This window comes from Equus caballus, chromosome 5, assembly GCF_041296265.1.
Source record: "Equus caballus isolate H_3958 breed thoroughbred chromosome 5, TB-T2T, whole genome shotgun sequence".
In the NCBI taxonomy this organism is placed as follows: domain Eukaryota; kingdom Metazoa; phylum Chordata; class Mammalia; order Perissodactyla; family Equidae; genus Equus; species Equus caballus.
In genome coordinates this window covers 60286832-60305027 of record NC_091688.1, presented here as the reverse complement: position 1 = coordinate 60305027, position 18196 = coordinate 60286832, and the positions used below count along the sequence as shown (strand labels likewise).

The 18196-nt window shown below is 35.9% G+C and overlaps 1 protein-coding gene across 2 annotated transcripts in view; it reads right to left on the bottom strand.

Annotated features, from left to right (window-relative positions):
- The window catches only part of RSBN1 (round spermatid basic protein 1), a 38656-nt gene that overhangs the window by 6513 nt on the left and 13947 nt on the right, over positions 1-18196 (bottom strand). For both annotated transcript variants that reach the window (XM_001917842.6, XM_023642128.2), the window contains 3 exons: positions 7248-7385; positions 6794-6936; positions 123-290 (listed from right to left, as the gene is read on the bottom strand). In XM_001917842.6, the coding sequence (XP_001917877.5) occupies positions 123-290; positions 6794-6936; positions 7248-7385 (449 nt within the window). The remainder of the gene's footprint in view (positions 1-122; positions 291-6793; positions 6937-7247; positions 7386-18196) is intronic.

Genomic DNA, 18196 nt, shown 5'->3' with positions numbered 1-18196 from the left:
TTAATGGTATGTTATATGCATTTTACCACAATTTTAAAAAAATTGGTCTCCAGCATTTTAAATTGAGTCCACATTTTCTTAGACAACATTAACCAACCTTGCAGTTGAGTTCATTAACTTACCATTCACCAAACTGTACAGCTTTCAAAACCCCAACAGCAGCCGTACTCTGCCAGTCAAACCCCTGACCCACATGATCTGCATGAGCTCTTGTCCTATCTTCAAAGAGGACTTCACGGGGTTCACTGGTCCGAGGTAGGTACTGGAGATTTTTAATTTCATTCATTGATCTGGAGTTGATTTGGTTGTGAAGTAAAGGGGGGGAAAAAGTATTAATAGCAATAAGGGCAAGTCTGCTAAAATATCAAATTTTAAACAAGATGATGGCTGAGAAGGGTTCAATGATTTTGGTCATTAGCATTTAACACACTCTATTGTAATGTTTAATGTGATTGCCTTCTTCTCTCAGTCTGTCATGATAACGGGGAAGTTATATCTTTGATTTGGCTCAAATCTAGTGTTTGAATACAGAAAATTTAGTTATCTAAGCAACAGAAAATACAATTCAAAGTTCAAGGCTATATGTTTCTTTACCCTGAGTCATTTTTTAACTCTCAAAACATTCTACCAGACTTGATTCAAGATGGCAAATTGAACATCTACATTATCTATTTCCACATTAAAAAGAAAGTAAAAGGCTTCAAACTAACATGGTAGGTGTGAGGGAGAGTAGATGGGGGAATACATGGGAGTACAGATGAAAGAGAAATGGCTGTGAGTTGATAACTGTTGATATTGAATACATGGGAGTTTATTAGATTATCTTCTGATTTTTTTATGTGCTCAAAAGTTTCTAAATATAATAATCTAAAGGTGACAGTAAAGAAATGAATAAGCAACAAAGGAAATGAATTAGTAAATGAACAATATCAACAAACTTCTGCAAGACGGAAAATTATTAAAAGTGTCTTGGATTGATAAAACGGAGCAGAGAAAGCCACAGGCCTAGAATACACAAGAAAGGAATGGCAGCTAAAAAGGCAGTAGGCCTACTCAATAGACCTTAGAGAAGAAGCCTAAAAGTCAAAAAAAATTTGCCGGGTATAATGATGATAATGGACAGAAATGAAGTAAGGCTGAGAAAGGGGAAATTAAAGTGAAACTCTACAAATGAACCAGTCACTTACCAACCTTGTCGGCAGAAATGTGGACAGTTCCGGCATTTACCCCCATGGAGAAGACTATGGGTGACCCATCTAGCATCTATCCCTCATCTTTATTTCCCTGACAGAACTCTGATTTTCATTAGCTATCTGCTCCTACCCTATACGGGACCTCATTCACAAGCCCCGAAGTGAGTCCTGGCAAATTGTGTTAAGTTAATGTTCCTTGCCAGTTTTAGGCAATCAGTTCCTGATTTAGGAACAGGCATGAACTGATTCTGGCTAGCAGTAAGAGATGAAATCTGCTAAGGAGACTTCTGGGAAGTTTCCTAGCTCCTAAGAAAGAAGTAGAAGAAAAGACAGTCTCTTCTTCTCTTAGACATAACCAGATCCAGATCTGATGCCTAGAACTCCTTAGCCATCCATAAAGAAAGCCATTCGTGAGTACAAAGCCTAGGCAAAGAGAGTGACAGAACAGAGAAAAGGAAAAGATCCGGTTCCTTGATGACAGCACTGAGTCACTGACCATATGGTACCCAGAGCCAGCCTCTCTGGACTTCTTGATATACAGGATAACATTTTATTTTATGAACCAGTTTGAATCAAGATTTTTGCCGTTTGTAGCCAAAAGCATCCTGATAAACTTTCAGCCAAAAAACCCCTGCATGTTCTTCTCTAAAAACATTGTACTGGGGCCGGCCTGGTGGCGCAGCAGTTAAGTGCGCGCCCTTCGCTTCGGTGCCTGGAGTTCGCCAGTTCAGATCCCAGCTGTGGACCTACGCACCGCTTATGAAACCATGCTGTGGCAGGCCTCCCACATATAAAATAGAGGAAGATTGGCACAGATGTTAGCTCGGGGCTAATCTTCTTCAAAATACAAATAAACAAAAAACATTGTACTTACCATATGAATAGAACTAATGTAATCCTCTGGCATTTGGACACATCCTTTAATGTCCAGTCCTATGCCTGTTAACTCTAATGGGAAACCTGAGAAGCCTCACTGAACTATTAACAGAATGACCAGTAGGTCAAAAGCTTTACTCCCAGATATGAATGGGTCAACCCAGAATCACGAGATATGTGAAGATGGCCTGTAGCAGCCTGACAAACACCAAAATAACCAATCCTGAAATGTAAGAATTCAAAAGAAAGGTTAGAAAACAAAAATCAAGTAAATGTCCCAAAATCAAAAGCAAAAAGCTAAGTAACAGAAAATATGAGGCTCGGAGCCGGCCCCGTGGCCGAGTGGTTAAGTTTTGTGTACTCCGCTTCAGTGGCCCAGGGTTTTGCTGGTTCGGATCCTGGGCGCGGACACAGGACTGCTCATCAAGCCATGCTGAGGTGGTGTCCCACATGCCACAACTAGAAGGACCCACAACTAAAATACACACCTATGTACTGGGGGGATTTGGGGAGAAAAAGCAGAAAAATAAAAAATTAATTTAAAAAAATTTTTAAAAAAGATTGGCAACAGTTGTTAGCTCAGGTGCCAATCTTTAAAAAAAATTAAAAAAAAATAAAAAAGAAAATATGAGGGTCATCAAACTGGGAGATCTATTATTCAACCAACAGTAGTTTCAGAAAGAAACAGAGAAAAATGAAGAAATTACCAAAGCAATTTGGCAACAAAAATTCCCAGAAATGAAGAGAAACATGAATCTTGAAGGGACTTACCAAATTAAAAAAAGGATTAAAAAATAAGAATAAGAATGAAAGACCCAAACAAAGACATATCATTGTGAAATTAAGCTTTCAGAGAGGAAAAGAAAATAGGTTACCTACAAAAGAACAAAAATTACACCAGCATTAAGACTTCTCCTCAACAATATCAGATACCAGAAGACACTAGGGCAATGCTAAAAATTCTAAGGGAAAATACATCCTCTGGACTACAGCTAAACTACCAATCATATTTAATTACAGAAAAAGAAATTTCAGACAGATAGTATCTCAGAATACCTTTCTTTTCTTAAGACTATTACTTGAGAATGTGCTCAAGCAAGAGAAGGAAATAAATCTACAAAGAAGACAACCATAGATTAATGCAGAAAAGCGTGAAATGGAAGTCCTAGGTTGACGTTGACAACTGTGAAATAAGCTTTTCACATTGAAGTAAGAGAACACAAAGCACCAAAAGATTCCCAGGTAAAAAACTGATGTGTTAGAGCAGGTAGTATGATTAAAAATCTGGATTCTTGAGGAGATGAACAGAACACAGAATGCAAGGTAACTACCAACATTCTCCCCAAAAAAAAGGCTTATTATATAAAAAAGCCAAAGGTCAAAGTCATAGTCAGAGAAGAGAAAGTCAGTGTGGTTCTAGAAGAAAATAATGTATCAAGATTAGGGATATGGTCAAGAAAAGTATATGTCCCTCCTCAGAAAAGGGCAATCAAACACTGCAAGGAAAACAGAACAATTTAAAAGAAGCAGCAGCATGATTCAAATATGAAACAAACTAAAACGTGGCATAATTTTCAGTATCTAGGTAAAACACAGAAAAGAAAGATCCTTTTGCATATTATTCCTTTGAGTGATAACACTGGAACCTTAGAATATGAATTTTTAGCCTACTAGTTGGGTCTGCAATAAACTTATCTACCATAATATTATAAATGCCATTTTTTGGCTTTCAAATTTTAGAATATACCTATTGACAAAGCATATAAAAACCTATTTATGGTTTTAAAGCAGAATATGAATTAACCTCAATAATGTATAAGCAACAGCTGACAAAAAGTAGAAGTGGGTAGCAAGAGAGTAAAGTAGGGGTCATCTAACTATTTAGGGAACAGGTAAAGGGAAGGAATCCCTATCCATCATAACAAGAAACTGACAAATTTCCCATCAAAGCCTTAAAACAAAACAAAATAAAAAAGACATTAAAAACAGAAATAGTTTTTTGCCTCTAGAAAAAAGGTGCTTGCCTCTGGAGGGAAAGGTGGTCAGGGTTTTTCATTATAAACCCTACTGTACTATTTGATTTTTTAAAACCCTGTGCATGTACTTCTTTAACTCTAGAGTTCATAAATTCAAAGATCATCTTCATTAGCAGTGCCCTTGATAACTAGACAGCTTCTCACATTGATTCCACCATTTTCGGCAATAGGGCATTCTCATTAACACAAAAAGATGACATTAGTGTTTCACTTCTAATTTATTCACTCTAAATCAAAGCGCTTTTGAATGCCTCACTTAGGAATATTTAATCTCAACAGAAATAAAATTTGATAGCACCTCAGATTAGTGGAGAAATAATATACCATTAAGTAAATGACGTTTGAGCTGCCTAACTACTTGGAAAAAATGTTAAATCTCTCCCTCTATACTGAAATCAACAAGAGGTAGGTAAAATAAGTCAACACTGAAATCACAGAAATGCTAGGAGAAAACGTAGGTGAATTATTTTATAATACTAAATGAGAGAAGGCCTTTCTATAAGCCTGCCACTAAGAGAGAAACTTCAGAGGAAAAGACAGATCTGACAACATATAAACAAGTGTTCCTGTGAGTAAAGAGGAAAAAACTGAGTAAAGAAAAAACTGAAGCTAAAAGAAAAGAATGAGGAAAACTTGCAACATAAGAAAAAAAGTTAATAGTCATAGTACATAGGGAATTTTTACAAATGGAAAACACTTCAATACAAATATGGGCAAAGGAAATTAAAAGGGAATCATAAAAGAAATACAAACACCTCAAAGAAAAGCAAACAAAAATGAGACATTTTTGTCCAGTCAGATTAATAAAATAAGAAAGAATGTTAGTGGAGGGTGTGAGGAAAAGGGTACTGTCTTACTCTATTGGTGGGAGTATAAATTGGTTCATTTCTGGAAGTCAATGTAAATGTATATATACTTTGAGCCTTTAGGAATTTCTACCGAGAAAATAAACATGTATACAAACAAAGATATGTATCTACCTACCAACCAACCAATCATTCAGCCAGCCAACAAGCCAGCCAACCAGCCACAGTCAGTCACATGTACATGTTTAACAGCTGGATTTGGGGGGAGATGGCTGATTTCCTTAATTCTGTGGTATAAATACTCTCAACATGGCCAATTTGAAGCTACTAATGTGACCTCGCTCAGTGTGGAACTAGGAGGCAAATAACAGCCCTGTAAGCTGGTACAAACCAGCTCCAACACAAAATACTGCTTATAATGAAAAATTGGAAAAAAATTACACTAATAAAGAACTGGTTAAATAAATCTCGATACAACTATATAGTGAAAACTACATAGTCATTTAGAAATAATGATAAGGCTGCATCTTAATATAACACACAAACCCGAGGGAAAGAAAATCCAAGTTTTAAAGTAAACATCACGTAAAGAATGAGTTCATTTGTGTAAACAGAATATTTATGAGTATATATGGACTAAAATTTGAAAGATTAATATGCCTAAATGGGTTGGATTATGGATATTTTTTGGCTTCTTTTACTTTTTTCTATCATCTGATTTTTTTTAAGTTAGTAACAATCAGGAAACAAATAATGGTCATTTCCTTTTTGGAAAGATTATAGAGCAAAAAGTGTATATAGTACTTAAGAATTTAGAATTTCAAGTTTCATCATTATAATGTACAAAAAGTGCTGTGGTCTAGCAATGTGCAGAAGTTTTGATTTACTGCCAGGTTTTACTATGCCATCACTTTGCATTCATATACTTTTTACAAAGTATTTTCATGCAGTATCTCAAGTACCTACGGTTATTCCATACTTAGCTCTAGTATCATTCTCCTATGAGTTTTAAGGTAAATTCGAGACTAGTCCATTAATACTCACTCTGGACACTTATTTTGAGCTCTATTTCCAAAGTCCAAGCAAATATAAATCATTTTCAGTCTCATTAAACGACACTTTTCATAATACTAGAATAAGTTAATATTCATTTAAGTGCCTGAAACACAAAATATGTTAGCCCAATATGAATTACTATAGAATACATTATCGGTTTCATTCAGCAACCGCTTATCACCTGCTATGTGTCATGAAGACAGACAGGAATAAAACACAGTCCCTGTCCTCAAAGAGCTCAAAATTTAGTAAAAAACAAACAGGTAAACAGATCATTAATGAACAGAATGATGTGTGAGTGGAGAGAAGGGAACAGTTAATTGTCCAAGGGAACAAAGAAAAGCTTCACAAAGGAAGTGACATCAAAGTTAAGTTTTGAAAATTTATTAAGTTTGTCAGGTAGAGAGGAAATGGGGAAGGGGATGCCATTCCAAGTAAGAAGAGTGAAAAAGCACAGAGCTGTGAAAGATCATGGTGTGGAAACTGAGTTCAGTGTGGCTGCAGTGAACTAGAAGCAGATACATCTAGAAGAAGACCCTTGTAGATCACACAAAGGAGTTTGGACTTTTATCTTTCAGGCAGTTAGGACCCAGGTTTTAAGAAAAGAAGTAAAAATTAAATTTGTTTTTTAAGAGGATGCCTCACTCCGATGACTGTGTAATGAGTGGACCGGACTGAGGAACTGACCACTAGAAGATTTACTTAAAATAGCTCTTCAAATAATCTAGACAAATGGTTTTCAAACTGTGCTCAGGTCGCAATCATTTTCATAAGCAATCAACTAAAAAAAACTGCTTTTGCTTATTTGAGAAAAATAAACGTTTACCGTCGTCTTTTGAAGGGTGACTTTGGCATATCTGCTGTAGGGATCATCTGTTCTCCTGGCCTTACCCACATGATAGGCCCATCATCACTCTGGGATCTACACTGGAGTCGGAGGCTGGAAAGTGTACCCCAGGGCAAAGTCATCTAGAAGTCAGATGAATGAGTCACATTAAAAAAAATTTTTTTAGACTACTTACAAGTTAACCCCCCCACAACTCACCCAAAAGAAGGCCCTAGGAAGCTTATTTTGTGTGTGTATATGAAGAAATAAATGCTACATCAGATAGTAGTTCATATGTAAAAAAGAATAATTGAAGTATTTTGTACCAATAATTTTCTAAAGATTTCTACTCAAAATATTGGATAAAATTTAATTTTAATAGACAAGATTAGCTTAATGGAGAGTGTCCACTTAACTAATGATCAGAATGTGAATAATTTGAATTAACACTCACTTTCAGAAATGGTGATTCTTCTAACATATCAAGGAACTCTGGGAAATAATCACCAACTTCTTCATCTACTGCTCCAACAAGACTTATCTGCCGCATAGGACCTGCCCGGTAGGTGCCACAGCAGTATGTCCTGTTGACCTGAGATAAAACGAAAGATGGGGAAGAAAGGACTGAAGTACACTATAACATAATTAAGGAATTAGAATAGGGTATTTTTTCCAATGTTGCTATTTCTTCTATATACTAAGAAGTCAATGGTCAGTACCTTGGATGAAGTCAATAGTTACAGAAAGGCACCCTAGCACACCGCCAAATACATTGATATGTGCCACAAACAGAGATTTCAAGATGCAAGTTAAGTTAGTCCATGGTCCCAACATCTCAAAGAAATATTGAAGACTTTAAGACATACTTAAATTCTCTGAGAATGATGATTTTTTTAACTTTGTAACAAACACTTTACAGTGATCTTTATTTAGAAAAAAAATCAGTAAAGTAAATTAACCGTGAAATTGCCAGGACAGGGGGAAAAAAAAAGACCATGGTCAGATCAATCTTCCATATTCATTTTGTACTCCCTAAATTGAAAGCTTCCACATTAGGCCAGATACCAGGCTGACGGTTACCAAACAATCTCCCATCACTTCCATGTAAGACCCCCCACCTTAGGAAGGCTATCTTTTTCTCTACCCAACTTATGCCAAACTGCAATGATTTTTTTCTTGAATCTGCCCTATTTGGAAAGTCCTCTTTTCTGTCAACCCAAATCTTAGCTATTTTTCAAAGATCCGTTCAAGACTTCTTCTCTTCTGGAAGGCTTACTGATCACCCTTCATGATCTTTCCCTTTTCTGAAGTCTAATGTTATCTACAAGCACACAGACATTTTATTAACTCTCTAGTGAATTTAGAACATATTCTATACAAATTTGTAGCCCAGAGAATCCTAGCATTCAAATGGAATCTACCAATTTGTTTAATATAATCTGATGTTCATTAGTCGTTTAATGGATGTTCTTATACTTCTACCTTCAATTTGAATGAATGTATCTCAACGGTACAGACAGATCCTGTGCATACAGATGAGTAGACTGAAAACACTGGATTCTACTCAGGATTTCCACTCAAACCAATAACCCTCCATTTTCTACCTTAGTTAAGATGTAGATTACATTGAAAAGCCTAACATATAGTTATACTTTTATAAGGTGGGTCTTAAACATACAAAAAAAATTTTTAAGAATCAATTGTTACTTTTTAAATACCACCTATGTTGCCTCAATAGAAAGCATAAATGACAACCTAGTATTTCTTACACAGTTCTTTACTATTAGTTCTTTAGCAGCATTTGCAGAATCAACCGCTATTTTCTTCCATAGACAATTTAATATCACCCCTACACGTACACATATACACAGAAAAAAAGGTCTTAGATTTTGTTCTCAAACAGCAGAGATTTCTTAATTCCTTACAAATCTTTCCCCAACAATCACCTCAGGTGATCTTTAAGCAGCAACTGTCCAGGCCAGGATTACCTTGCATCTATTTGTATGAGTTACCTTCCATTCATTTGTATGATCATGCTATAAAAAGCCAGAGGAGGCAGACTGGGAAAGACGATGATCATGGGACACAGACATAGGGAAGGGGAAGTAAAGGAACTTTTCCCAGCATTATTCTAGCCTTTCTACGCCAAGCACCCTAAAACAACTAAACAGATTTAAGCTTCAGTACCAGCTCTAGGAATCGTATGCTTTCAGAGGTAATAAGAAATATGTCTCCCCCAACACCTCCCTCAACTATTTCCAATTATCAGCAATTCCATTGCCAAGAAAGGTTTCAAACTATACAGGATAGTGGAATTTTAGGTGAGAAATGTCCTGAAGACCTATCACGATTTAAAGCTCACATAACCCAAGACCACTCCTGAAGAAGCACACTGCCATGTGTCAGTTTTCTATTTACTTGGCCTGATTGCTTCGAGATTATGCAACTTTTAATGCATTATTAATTTGAAAGAATTCATATTACTTTAAATTTTGCACACAAAGTAAAACCGAATTAATATTTTTATATCACAGTACTGTTTACCTAATTTAAATACCACTAAATTCAACAGCACTGAACTTGAAGACAACTTAAAAATGCAAAAACCTAGGATAATGAATATGTGACAGGAATAAATATAAAGCATCCTTTTCTATTTGGAAAAAGGAATAAAGTAAACCTGGGAATTTGTTGAGGAATTGTTGAATTTATGTTTGCTGGGGCTAGAAACGAAATAATCTGTCACTAAACTGTGGCCATAAAAAAAGTAGTAGTAGTAAAACTGATTAACAGTATCCATCACTTGTGTAAAAAAATTTAATAAATGCTAACATTTGTGATGCATTTAAATAATTAACAGCACAAGTTAGAAGATGGACAGCATTTATGACTAGAAATTCAACATATACCAACTGCGTGACACTAATGCCAAACAAGCAAACTACTAACTATCCCCTACTATCTATTCTACTTTTCTTTTTAGTAACAAATCTTCCTGGGCATGTAGCCAATGAGCTAGGCTCCCTGGCAGCTAAGTGTGGCTTGTGACTAAGTTTTGGCCAATGAGATGTAAGCATCAGTTACATAGGTAACTTCCAGAGCATGCCTTTATAAGTAAGTGGATTGCTCTCCACTTCCCCTCTCTCTCTTTTAAGGGTTAGGTTCAACCATACACGTGACAGCACCAAAGGGAATGGCAAAACTTAAAGATAGAAGGAAAGTAGGATCCTGTGTGACATCACGGAACAGAGCTGCTTACCTCTGGGCTTGTTACTCAAGAGAAAAACTTATTTTGTTCTAGCCACTGTACGTAAGATCTTACGGTGGTTTAGCCTATATCTTGTATATTTTGTACCAAGGGAGGCAATACTCTATTGCAAAGAAGACATCTGGAGTATTATCTTCTATCCTTGGCTAAAAAAAGTCTATAACTGGAGCACACCCAAAAAAGAACAATTGAGATGATTAGTGACTTGAAAACCATACAAATTGGAGGTAGAATCAAGAAAGTAAAAGTATTTAACTTGAAAAGATTAAAGTGGAGACACACCAATCTTCAAATACTTGGAGGCTTATCACAGAAGAGTAAACTTATATAACCTTAAATAAAGAACAGGAATTAAAGGAAAGCCGGTATCACTCATTCAATAAAAGTTTACTGTATAGTATATGCCAAGCACTGTCTGAAACACAGATATAGCGAATCAAATCCTTTCTTGGCCTCTGGAAACTTACAGGCAGATACTAATCTAAACAAATATTTAATTATAAACTGTGACAAGTTTTCAGAGTGGAACATTTAAGACGTTATGAAAGAGAACATGGGATCCTGATCTAGAGGATAAAGTGTTCCTTAAAGTAACTTGAACTAAAACTTGTAGAATAAGTTTAAAGGAAACAAAATCTCCTAAGTATCACCCTTTCCAGGATCTAAAAGAAAACTAATGATGCAAAACACAGAAAATAAATGAGAAAAATAAAGATGAGTCTGGAGAAATGAGCTGTGGCTAGATTATGGAGTGCCTTAAAGGCCACATTAAGGATTCTGAGAAATCACTAAAGGATCTAAAGTAGTAAAAGGAAAGTTATCACATTTGTCTTTGTTTCTTTCAGGAAGAAGGAGGCTTCAATCTGTTTGTTTTGTTTTCTCAGAGAGGCATTTAAAGAGAAGAGACCAGTTAGGAGGTTTCTGTAGTATTCCAAATAAGAAACGACAGACTAAGCTAATAGCAGTGGAGCCGATTTTAAACAGATTTTTAAAAAAGATTTGTAAAATATCCATGAGATAAAATTCTCAGGACTTGGGGAAAGAATGGACATGATAGACAAGAAAAGGGAGTGTCAAGGATGTCTGCCCTTTGCAACCTGATGGAAAAACCACTCTTTTTACTGGAGGAGGACCAGCTTTGGGTGGGGAGGTAGTAACTTCAGTTTTGGACAGGATGAGCTTAAAGTGTGTGGTAGGCTGAATAACGGCTCCCAAAAATACCCAAGTCCTAATTCCTGGAACCGGTGAATGTTACCTTATATGGCAAAAGGACTTCACAACTGTGAATAAATTAAGGGTCTTAAGATCCGGAGATAATCCCAGATTATCCAGGTGGGCCCTAAATGTAATCACAGGTGTCCTTATAAGGAGGAGGCAGAGGGAGCGCCCACTACAGAGAGAAGGAAATATGAGGATAGAAGCAAAGACTGGAGTGAAGCACTTTGAAGACAGAGGAAGGGGCCACAAGCCAGGAAATACAGATGGCCACTAGAAGCTTAAAAAGTCAAAAAAACAAAACAAAACAAAAACCAGATTCTCCTTCAGTGCCTTCAGAACTTTAAGAGACTAAATTTATGCTGTTTTAAGGCACTCTATTTATGGTAATTTGTTACAGCAGCAACAGGACCTAATACAAAGTACTCTTGAAACACCCAAGCAGATACATCAAGAAGGCAGCTGAGTCTGAAATGAGAAGAGGTCTGGACTGAGGCTATTAATCCTAGTCATTGGCAGTAATTGCAATGTTAGTCTTAAAAGAGACAACTAGAGAAAATACAGAGCTCAAAGAGGAGAGGTCTTGGAAAGCTCCAACTTAAAAAACACAAAAGGGGAAGAAAAGCTGACAAAAATGGGTACAGGGTTTCTGTTTAGAATATGAAAGAGTGCTGATGGTTGTACAACACTGTGAAAGTACTTAACGCCAAAGAATTACAGACTTAAATTAGTAAAATAGTAAATGTTACGTCATGTATATTTTGTGGTGAGGGATGGAATCCAGAACACAGGCAGATTAGCTTTTGAGGAGGAGGTGGGATATCTTCACTATTCTAACAGGAGGGAATGCAGAAAGTATGTAAACAGATAAAAAGTTTGAAAAGTCATCATGAAAAATAGGTAAGCAAGTTGACTACAGAAAAGAAGTAAGCTTCCCAAACACTGTTGAGGGCCCACTGGAAGCCTTATGATACCTTATGAAGAGACAAGCTCCTGAATAATTATCAATCCAAAAATGATTTTCTAAAACATTTGCACTATGTCAAGCTTACACAAGATTATCTCAAAGAGCCTTTGGCTTATGATTCTATGAAATTCTTAAGAGGATGGTATCTACAGATCAAATGAAGGGAATCAAAGTAATGGTAGATAGTACACAGTTTAAAACAGTGTTTCTTAAATTTGCCTGATCATAGGAATTGAATCACTTGAGGTATTTATCTCCAGCCTCACTCCACACCTAATGAATCAGAATTTCCAGGAGAGGAACCTGAGACTCTAAGTGTGTATGTGGAACTAGCAACTTTGGATTATTCTTAGGATCTGACAAATCTGAGAAACTCTGGCCTGCAAATGCCACTCAAAAGCAAAGAACAAGCTGAGTTCTACCACTCCCAAAGTGTAGGTATTGGGGGCACAGTGGAGGAAGAAACAAGTGTTAGGAGGATTAGAGGGAGAGATAGTAGAGACCAAATAACAGAAAAAAGTAAGGCTGCCATGGAAACAGGAGACAAAATGCCAAACGCAGTAAACTCAGCCTTAAGTAAAATCAGAAGGCGAAGTGGGGAGGGGGAAGGATTGTGGAACCAAGGGGGGAAATGCCTATAAAAAAATAGTAGTTAGCTTTGCGTGCATTACAAAAATTTAATATATTTATAATAGCTATAAAAGCTTAAACATTTATATTTGAATATACACATTGCTCTGTGTCAATATGTTATGTGGTCCTTTAGATTAGAAACTCAACTTACCAAAGTCATCTTGTATCAATTGCTGAGAGTTAAATAAGCTCAACTGTGCCCCCAATACATACACCTTTTAATAGACAGTCACAAGTCAGTTAAAAACTTAGAAGATAGTAGCTTTATTCATAATTGCCAATATCTGGAAGCAAACAAGATGTCCTTCAGTAGAAGAATGGATAAACTGTGCTACATCCAGAAAATGGAATATTATTCAGCGCTAAAAAGAAATGACCTATCAAGCCATGAAAAGACATGGAGAAACCTTAAATGTTTATTACTAAGTGGAAAAAGCCAACCTGAAAAGGCTACAAACTTTATGATTCCAACAACATTCTGGAAAAGGCAAAACTAGGGAGACAGTAAAAAAGGTCAGTGGTTGCCAGGGGTTGGGGGAGGAGGGAAGGGATAAACTGGCAGAGCATACAGGATTTTTAAGGTAGTATGCTACCATAATGACGGACACATGTAATTACACATTAGTCCAAACTCTTAGAATGTACAACACCAAGAGAGAACTGTAACATAAACTATGGATTTTGAGTGATAATGATGTGTCAATGTAGGTTCATCAATTGCAATAAACGTACCACTCTGGTCAGGGATGTTGATAATAGAAGAGTCTGTGCATATGTAGGGACAGGGAGTATATGGGAAATCTCTCTACCTTCTCCTCAATTAAGCTGTGAACCTAAAACTGGTCTAAAAAAATAAATTCTTAGAAAAAAAATTCAGAAGAATACCAAACTAGAAGTACACCATATGGGAGCCCCTGATAGTGGAGGTGGGGTAACTGTTGCACAGAACTCATGTTCAGGAAGAGGCCTACTCAAGCCGATTGTTTAAAAAACAGAAAGGAAAAAGAAAGCCAGCAATTTTCCTAACCTTGTGACCTGTGAATAGAAAGGCATTCCTACTTTAAAGCATATAGTGAAAAAGTAGTGAGTCAAAATGTGTTTACTATAACTTGTACCTAGAATGAGAGAGAAAAAAACCAAACCTACCATTTTTATGCTTTTTTATATTATAAACCAGCTTACTTAAAATACTTCTCCTTGTATATAATGCACTGCCGGGTAGTTCCTTAAAAGACTCTCAGTTATTTACCAAGCTACAAAGCACTCTACTAGTTCTACTTTCTTAACTAGTACTACCAATTCACTAGAAAATGTTGATTATATTAATTAAAGATGAGGAGCACCTAACAGTCCTTTTTAGGACTTGCCACAACACAATGAAGAAATAACATTTGTTGATTTTCTCTGCAACAGCAGACACCATTTTTTAGTAATAAAAGTAAAATTTATAAGACCTTTAACCACCACCTAAATAAAGTTAAAGAACTATGATCCTCAGTAAAAGATTTTAATATGCATGCATACAGAAACTTTTTTTAAAAAAGTAGAACTTAAAATATGCACATTTGCCAGATAAAAAGAGAACAAAATTCTATTATGGTAGATACACTTTTTCAATCAATCCCCTCCCTACCCAACATATATATACACCTTTCTGCATACACACCCTTCAATTACTGAGTTGCTATAAGGTGAAAATGGTCTCAGAAGGTGATATTTAAAACAACTCTCCATTTAACTTCATTATATTTTTAGCGGTTTTTGTTGCTTTTGTTTGCAATTCACGTATAGAACTTAAGACCTACAGCATCATCAGCATCATCTGGGAGCTTGTTAGAAATGTAGACTATAAAGCCTCAACCCAGACCTACAAAAATCAAAATGTGCATTTTATATGCACATTAAAATTTGCTAAACTCTCACCTATAGGATTTAGTACCACTCTGAGACAGAGGAAAAAACAATTCCTCTTTGAAGACCTGCCACTATTTAACCTTGGGGAAGGTCACAACCAAAACGTGACCTCCTTTATCTATAAAACAAAGGCTTGGAAATGGCCCCTGCTTGCTCTAAAATTCTGTTAGTCCATAAGATGTCTAGAAGAATATTTGAATTTTTAATCAGTTTATCAGGTGCCATAGGATTTTTATCAGAAGGGAAGACAAGGATTACACACTTACTACAGAACTATCACACTTGAAAGTTTAAAACCATTTAAGAGGTTTTCAAGTACCCAATAATTACAAGATACACCACCTAAGCAAAGAAATCATAAATTATATTTAATCCTAAAATATATATATATTTTATATTTTAGGGAGAAATACATTTCTAAGTAAACACTAATTTTTCACCATTAACTGACCAAGAGATTCCACAAACACTTAAACTTTTTGGTCAAAATTGTTATTTAGCCAATGACTATTTAAAACTTAATTAGACCTGAATAATCCTACAGAATTATAAAAATACCATACAGTGTCAATACATATGTAGTTCTTTAGGCTAGAAACTCAAATTTACAAAGTTACCCTGGATCAAGTGCCGTAAATACTCAAATTTGAGGATCAGCTTTGTGCTTCAATTGATATTTATCATGAACTTACCTTCTTCGGTGCTAGAATATTTGAGTTTTATAAAATATTAAAAGAAAAAAACTACTTATGTGTGCATCCTGGCTTTGCTACTACAATAATTTAAAAATACAAAAGTAACAGAAGCTATAATTTTTCTTGCACAAAACAAACATATATTTTACTTCCTCTAGCTAGTGCAGATGAATCCTAAAGTAGTGCTTCTCAAACCTTAATGAGCATATGAATCACCTGCAGATCTTCTTAAAATGCAGATTCTGATTCAGAAGATCTGAGTAGAGGCCCGAGAGTCTGCATGTCTAGCAAGCTCCCTGGTGATGCCAAATTCATACACAGAGCAAGTAGCAAGCTTCCCAAAAAACTAGCATAACTTACAATATTCAGATGGCCATGGTTTGCAAAGCACTGGTCTTGATAATGTTTCCAATAAATTCCTAACTGAGCAACCTAACATTTTCCCATCCTTATCTTACTTGTTACTTGATCCCTCATATGGATGTGATACTTAACACTCCATCATTCTTAAAACCTAGAAAATTTGTATCCTAATCTTCCTTCAACCTCTTTCTTTTGATCTCTTCCCATGTTCCTCATACTTACATGTGGGTGCATCACAGGATTCCATTCTTAGCTTCGTCTCTTTTCCGTTCTAATGCTGTCCCTGGGTCACCTATATGCTAACGGTCCAACTTCTGGATCTCCAGCCTGGACATCTCTCTCAATCTTAGATCCATATATTCAACTACCTAACAGACATTTTTAACCGTTTGTCTTCACAGGTACCTCCAACCCAAAATACCTCAAACTGAACTCCTCATCAATACCTTCTACCTCTAGAAGCCAGCTTTTTCAACCCTGTATTGACTTTGACCAACACTACCCATTGGCCCATTTATCCGCACCACATTTTAAGACTCTATCCTTCTCCCTCACCTAGTGCAATTAATCCTATCTTCTAATTATTTCTCAAATTTTATTCCTTCCTCTCTAGTGTCAAGATCAGCCTGGACACAGATCACTGCTTATCTGGTTACCACAGTAACCTAACCAGTCTTCTTACTTCCAATCTCATTTTGTCCCTCAATCCCATCCTCCACACTACTGAGTAATCTTTGCAAATATAACTTGATAGCACTCCCCTATTAAAATTCACCAATGATTCCCATTAACTTTAGGAAAAAGTACTAATTTTTTTTTATCACATAATATAAAGCTCTTCACATCTTGATCCTGTCTTTCTCTGGTCTCAACTCTCACCATCCCTTGACAGTCAGCACATACTCTTGCCATGACAAGCTATGTGCAGCTCCCTGAAAGTGCCACATCCTCTAACGCCTATGTGTTTGCATAGGTTATTATTCCCTTTGCTTAAAACGCCCTCATTAAGCTAAGTACTAATCTTCTTTCAAGACTCTACTCAAGCATCACATGCTATAAAATGCCTTTTCTAATCACCTCATGCCTGAATTAGGTAACACCACAAACTGTGCTCCGTCTATTACAGGGTTTTCCATATGCCTACTTCTGTTCTAGTGTTTATCAAACTGTATTATAACTGCTGGTTTACTCATCTCCTCCACTAGATTGAGCTGATCAATTAGTCCTTTTAAGAACAGAATGTCCAGTACATAGTAGATTCTCAATAAATGTTTGCTGAATAAACTATCTTGACATATAGTCATAAATAATTATTACAGCTACATATTTAAACTACAAATAACTTCCAATAACTGTGTCTCTAATAAAAATTTTACTTCACTTTATTTATAGGCTCGATAGAATTTTATAAAACTTCAAGAAACATACAAGTTCAAAGTACATAAGGTTTTTACTTAATTCCCAACCACCTAAAGGCACTTGTTAAAAATATTAGAATAGTCTTTTGAATACTGTGTTAAACTGAGATATTTTAATTTCACTGACTACAGCATTAGACACATAAAAGCACTAGTCTCTTTTCCAATGGCTGAAGTAGGGAAGGAGTACAGTAAAATGATGCATATATTGTTCAGGTGGCCTAGGTGTGTGCCCTGACTTCTACTTACTAGCTACACAAACTTGGATAACAGTAAACATCCCCAAACCTCAGTTTCTTCAATGGAAAACACAGATAAAATTGCCTACATACCCCAAAGGTTGTTTCAAATATATAGATACGAATGTGAAAGCATTTCTATAAAGCATGAAGTGCTAAATATTTCTGAACTGTTGTGTTAGCTTCCATCCCAACATCTACCAAAGATCTTACAGGAGCAAATTTAAAGTTTCGTAGGCTACTCCAAGGTCCCATATCCACCCCACATTTGTCTCCAATGACTGAAAATTCATAAGTAATTTAGTTTCAGGATCACCAGAGCATGAGACTTATTCAACTCAAATTCACGAGTCCTCAATATTCTTATGTAATTGAAGTGTTTAACGATGTTTAATAATAATCTGATAGGTTCTTTAAAAGTGGTTACTTCATAAAATCTCAAAGTAAATATCAAGGTAAGTTGTTGGTACAGTCATTTAAATTTCAGCTCCATTTAAAAAAACTGGAGGACAAAAATCAGCAGGGAATATTTAGAGATAACTTCTTTTATTAACTATTTAGATCAGGTGCTGTCTATTGACATATAAGTTTGATCTACTATAGACTAACATGAAGGTTAAAAAGTCACCATTACACAAATAAGACTTTTTGCCCCCAGGTTTCTCGCTTATTTCAGATACGCTTGCTGGTC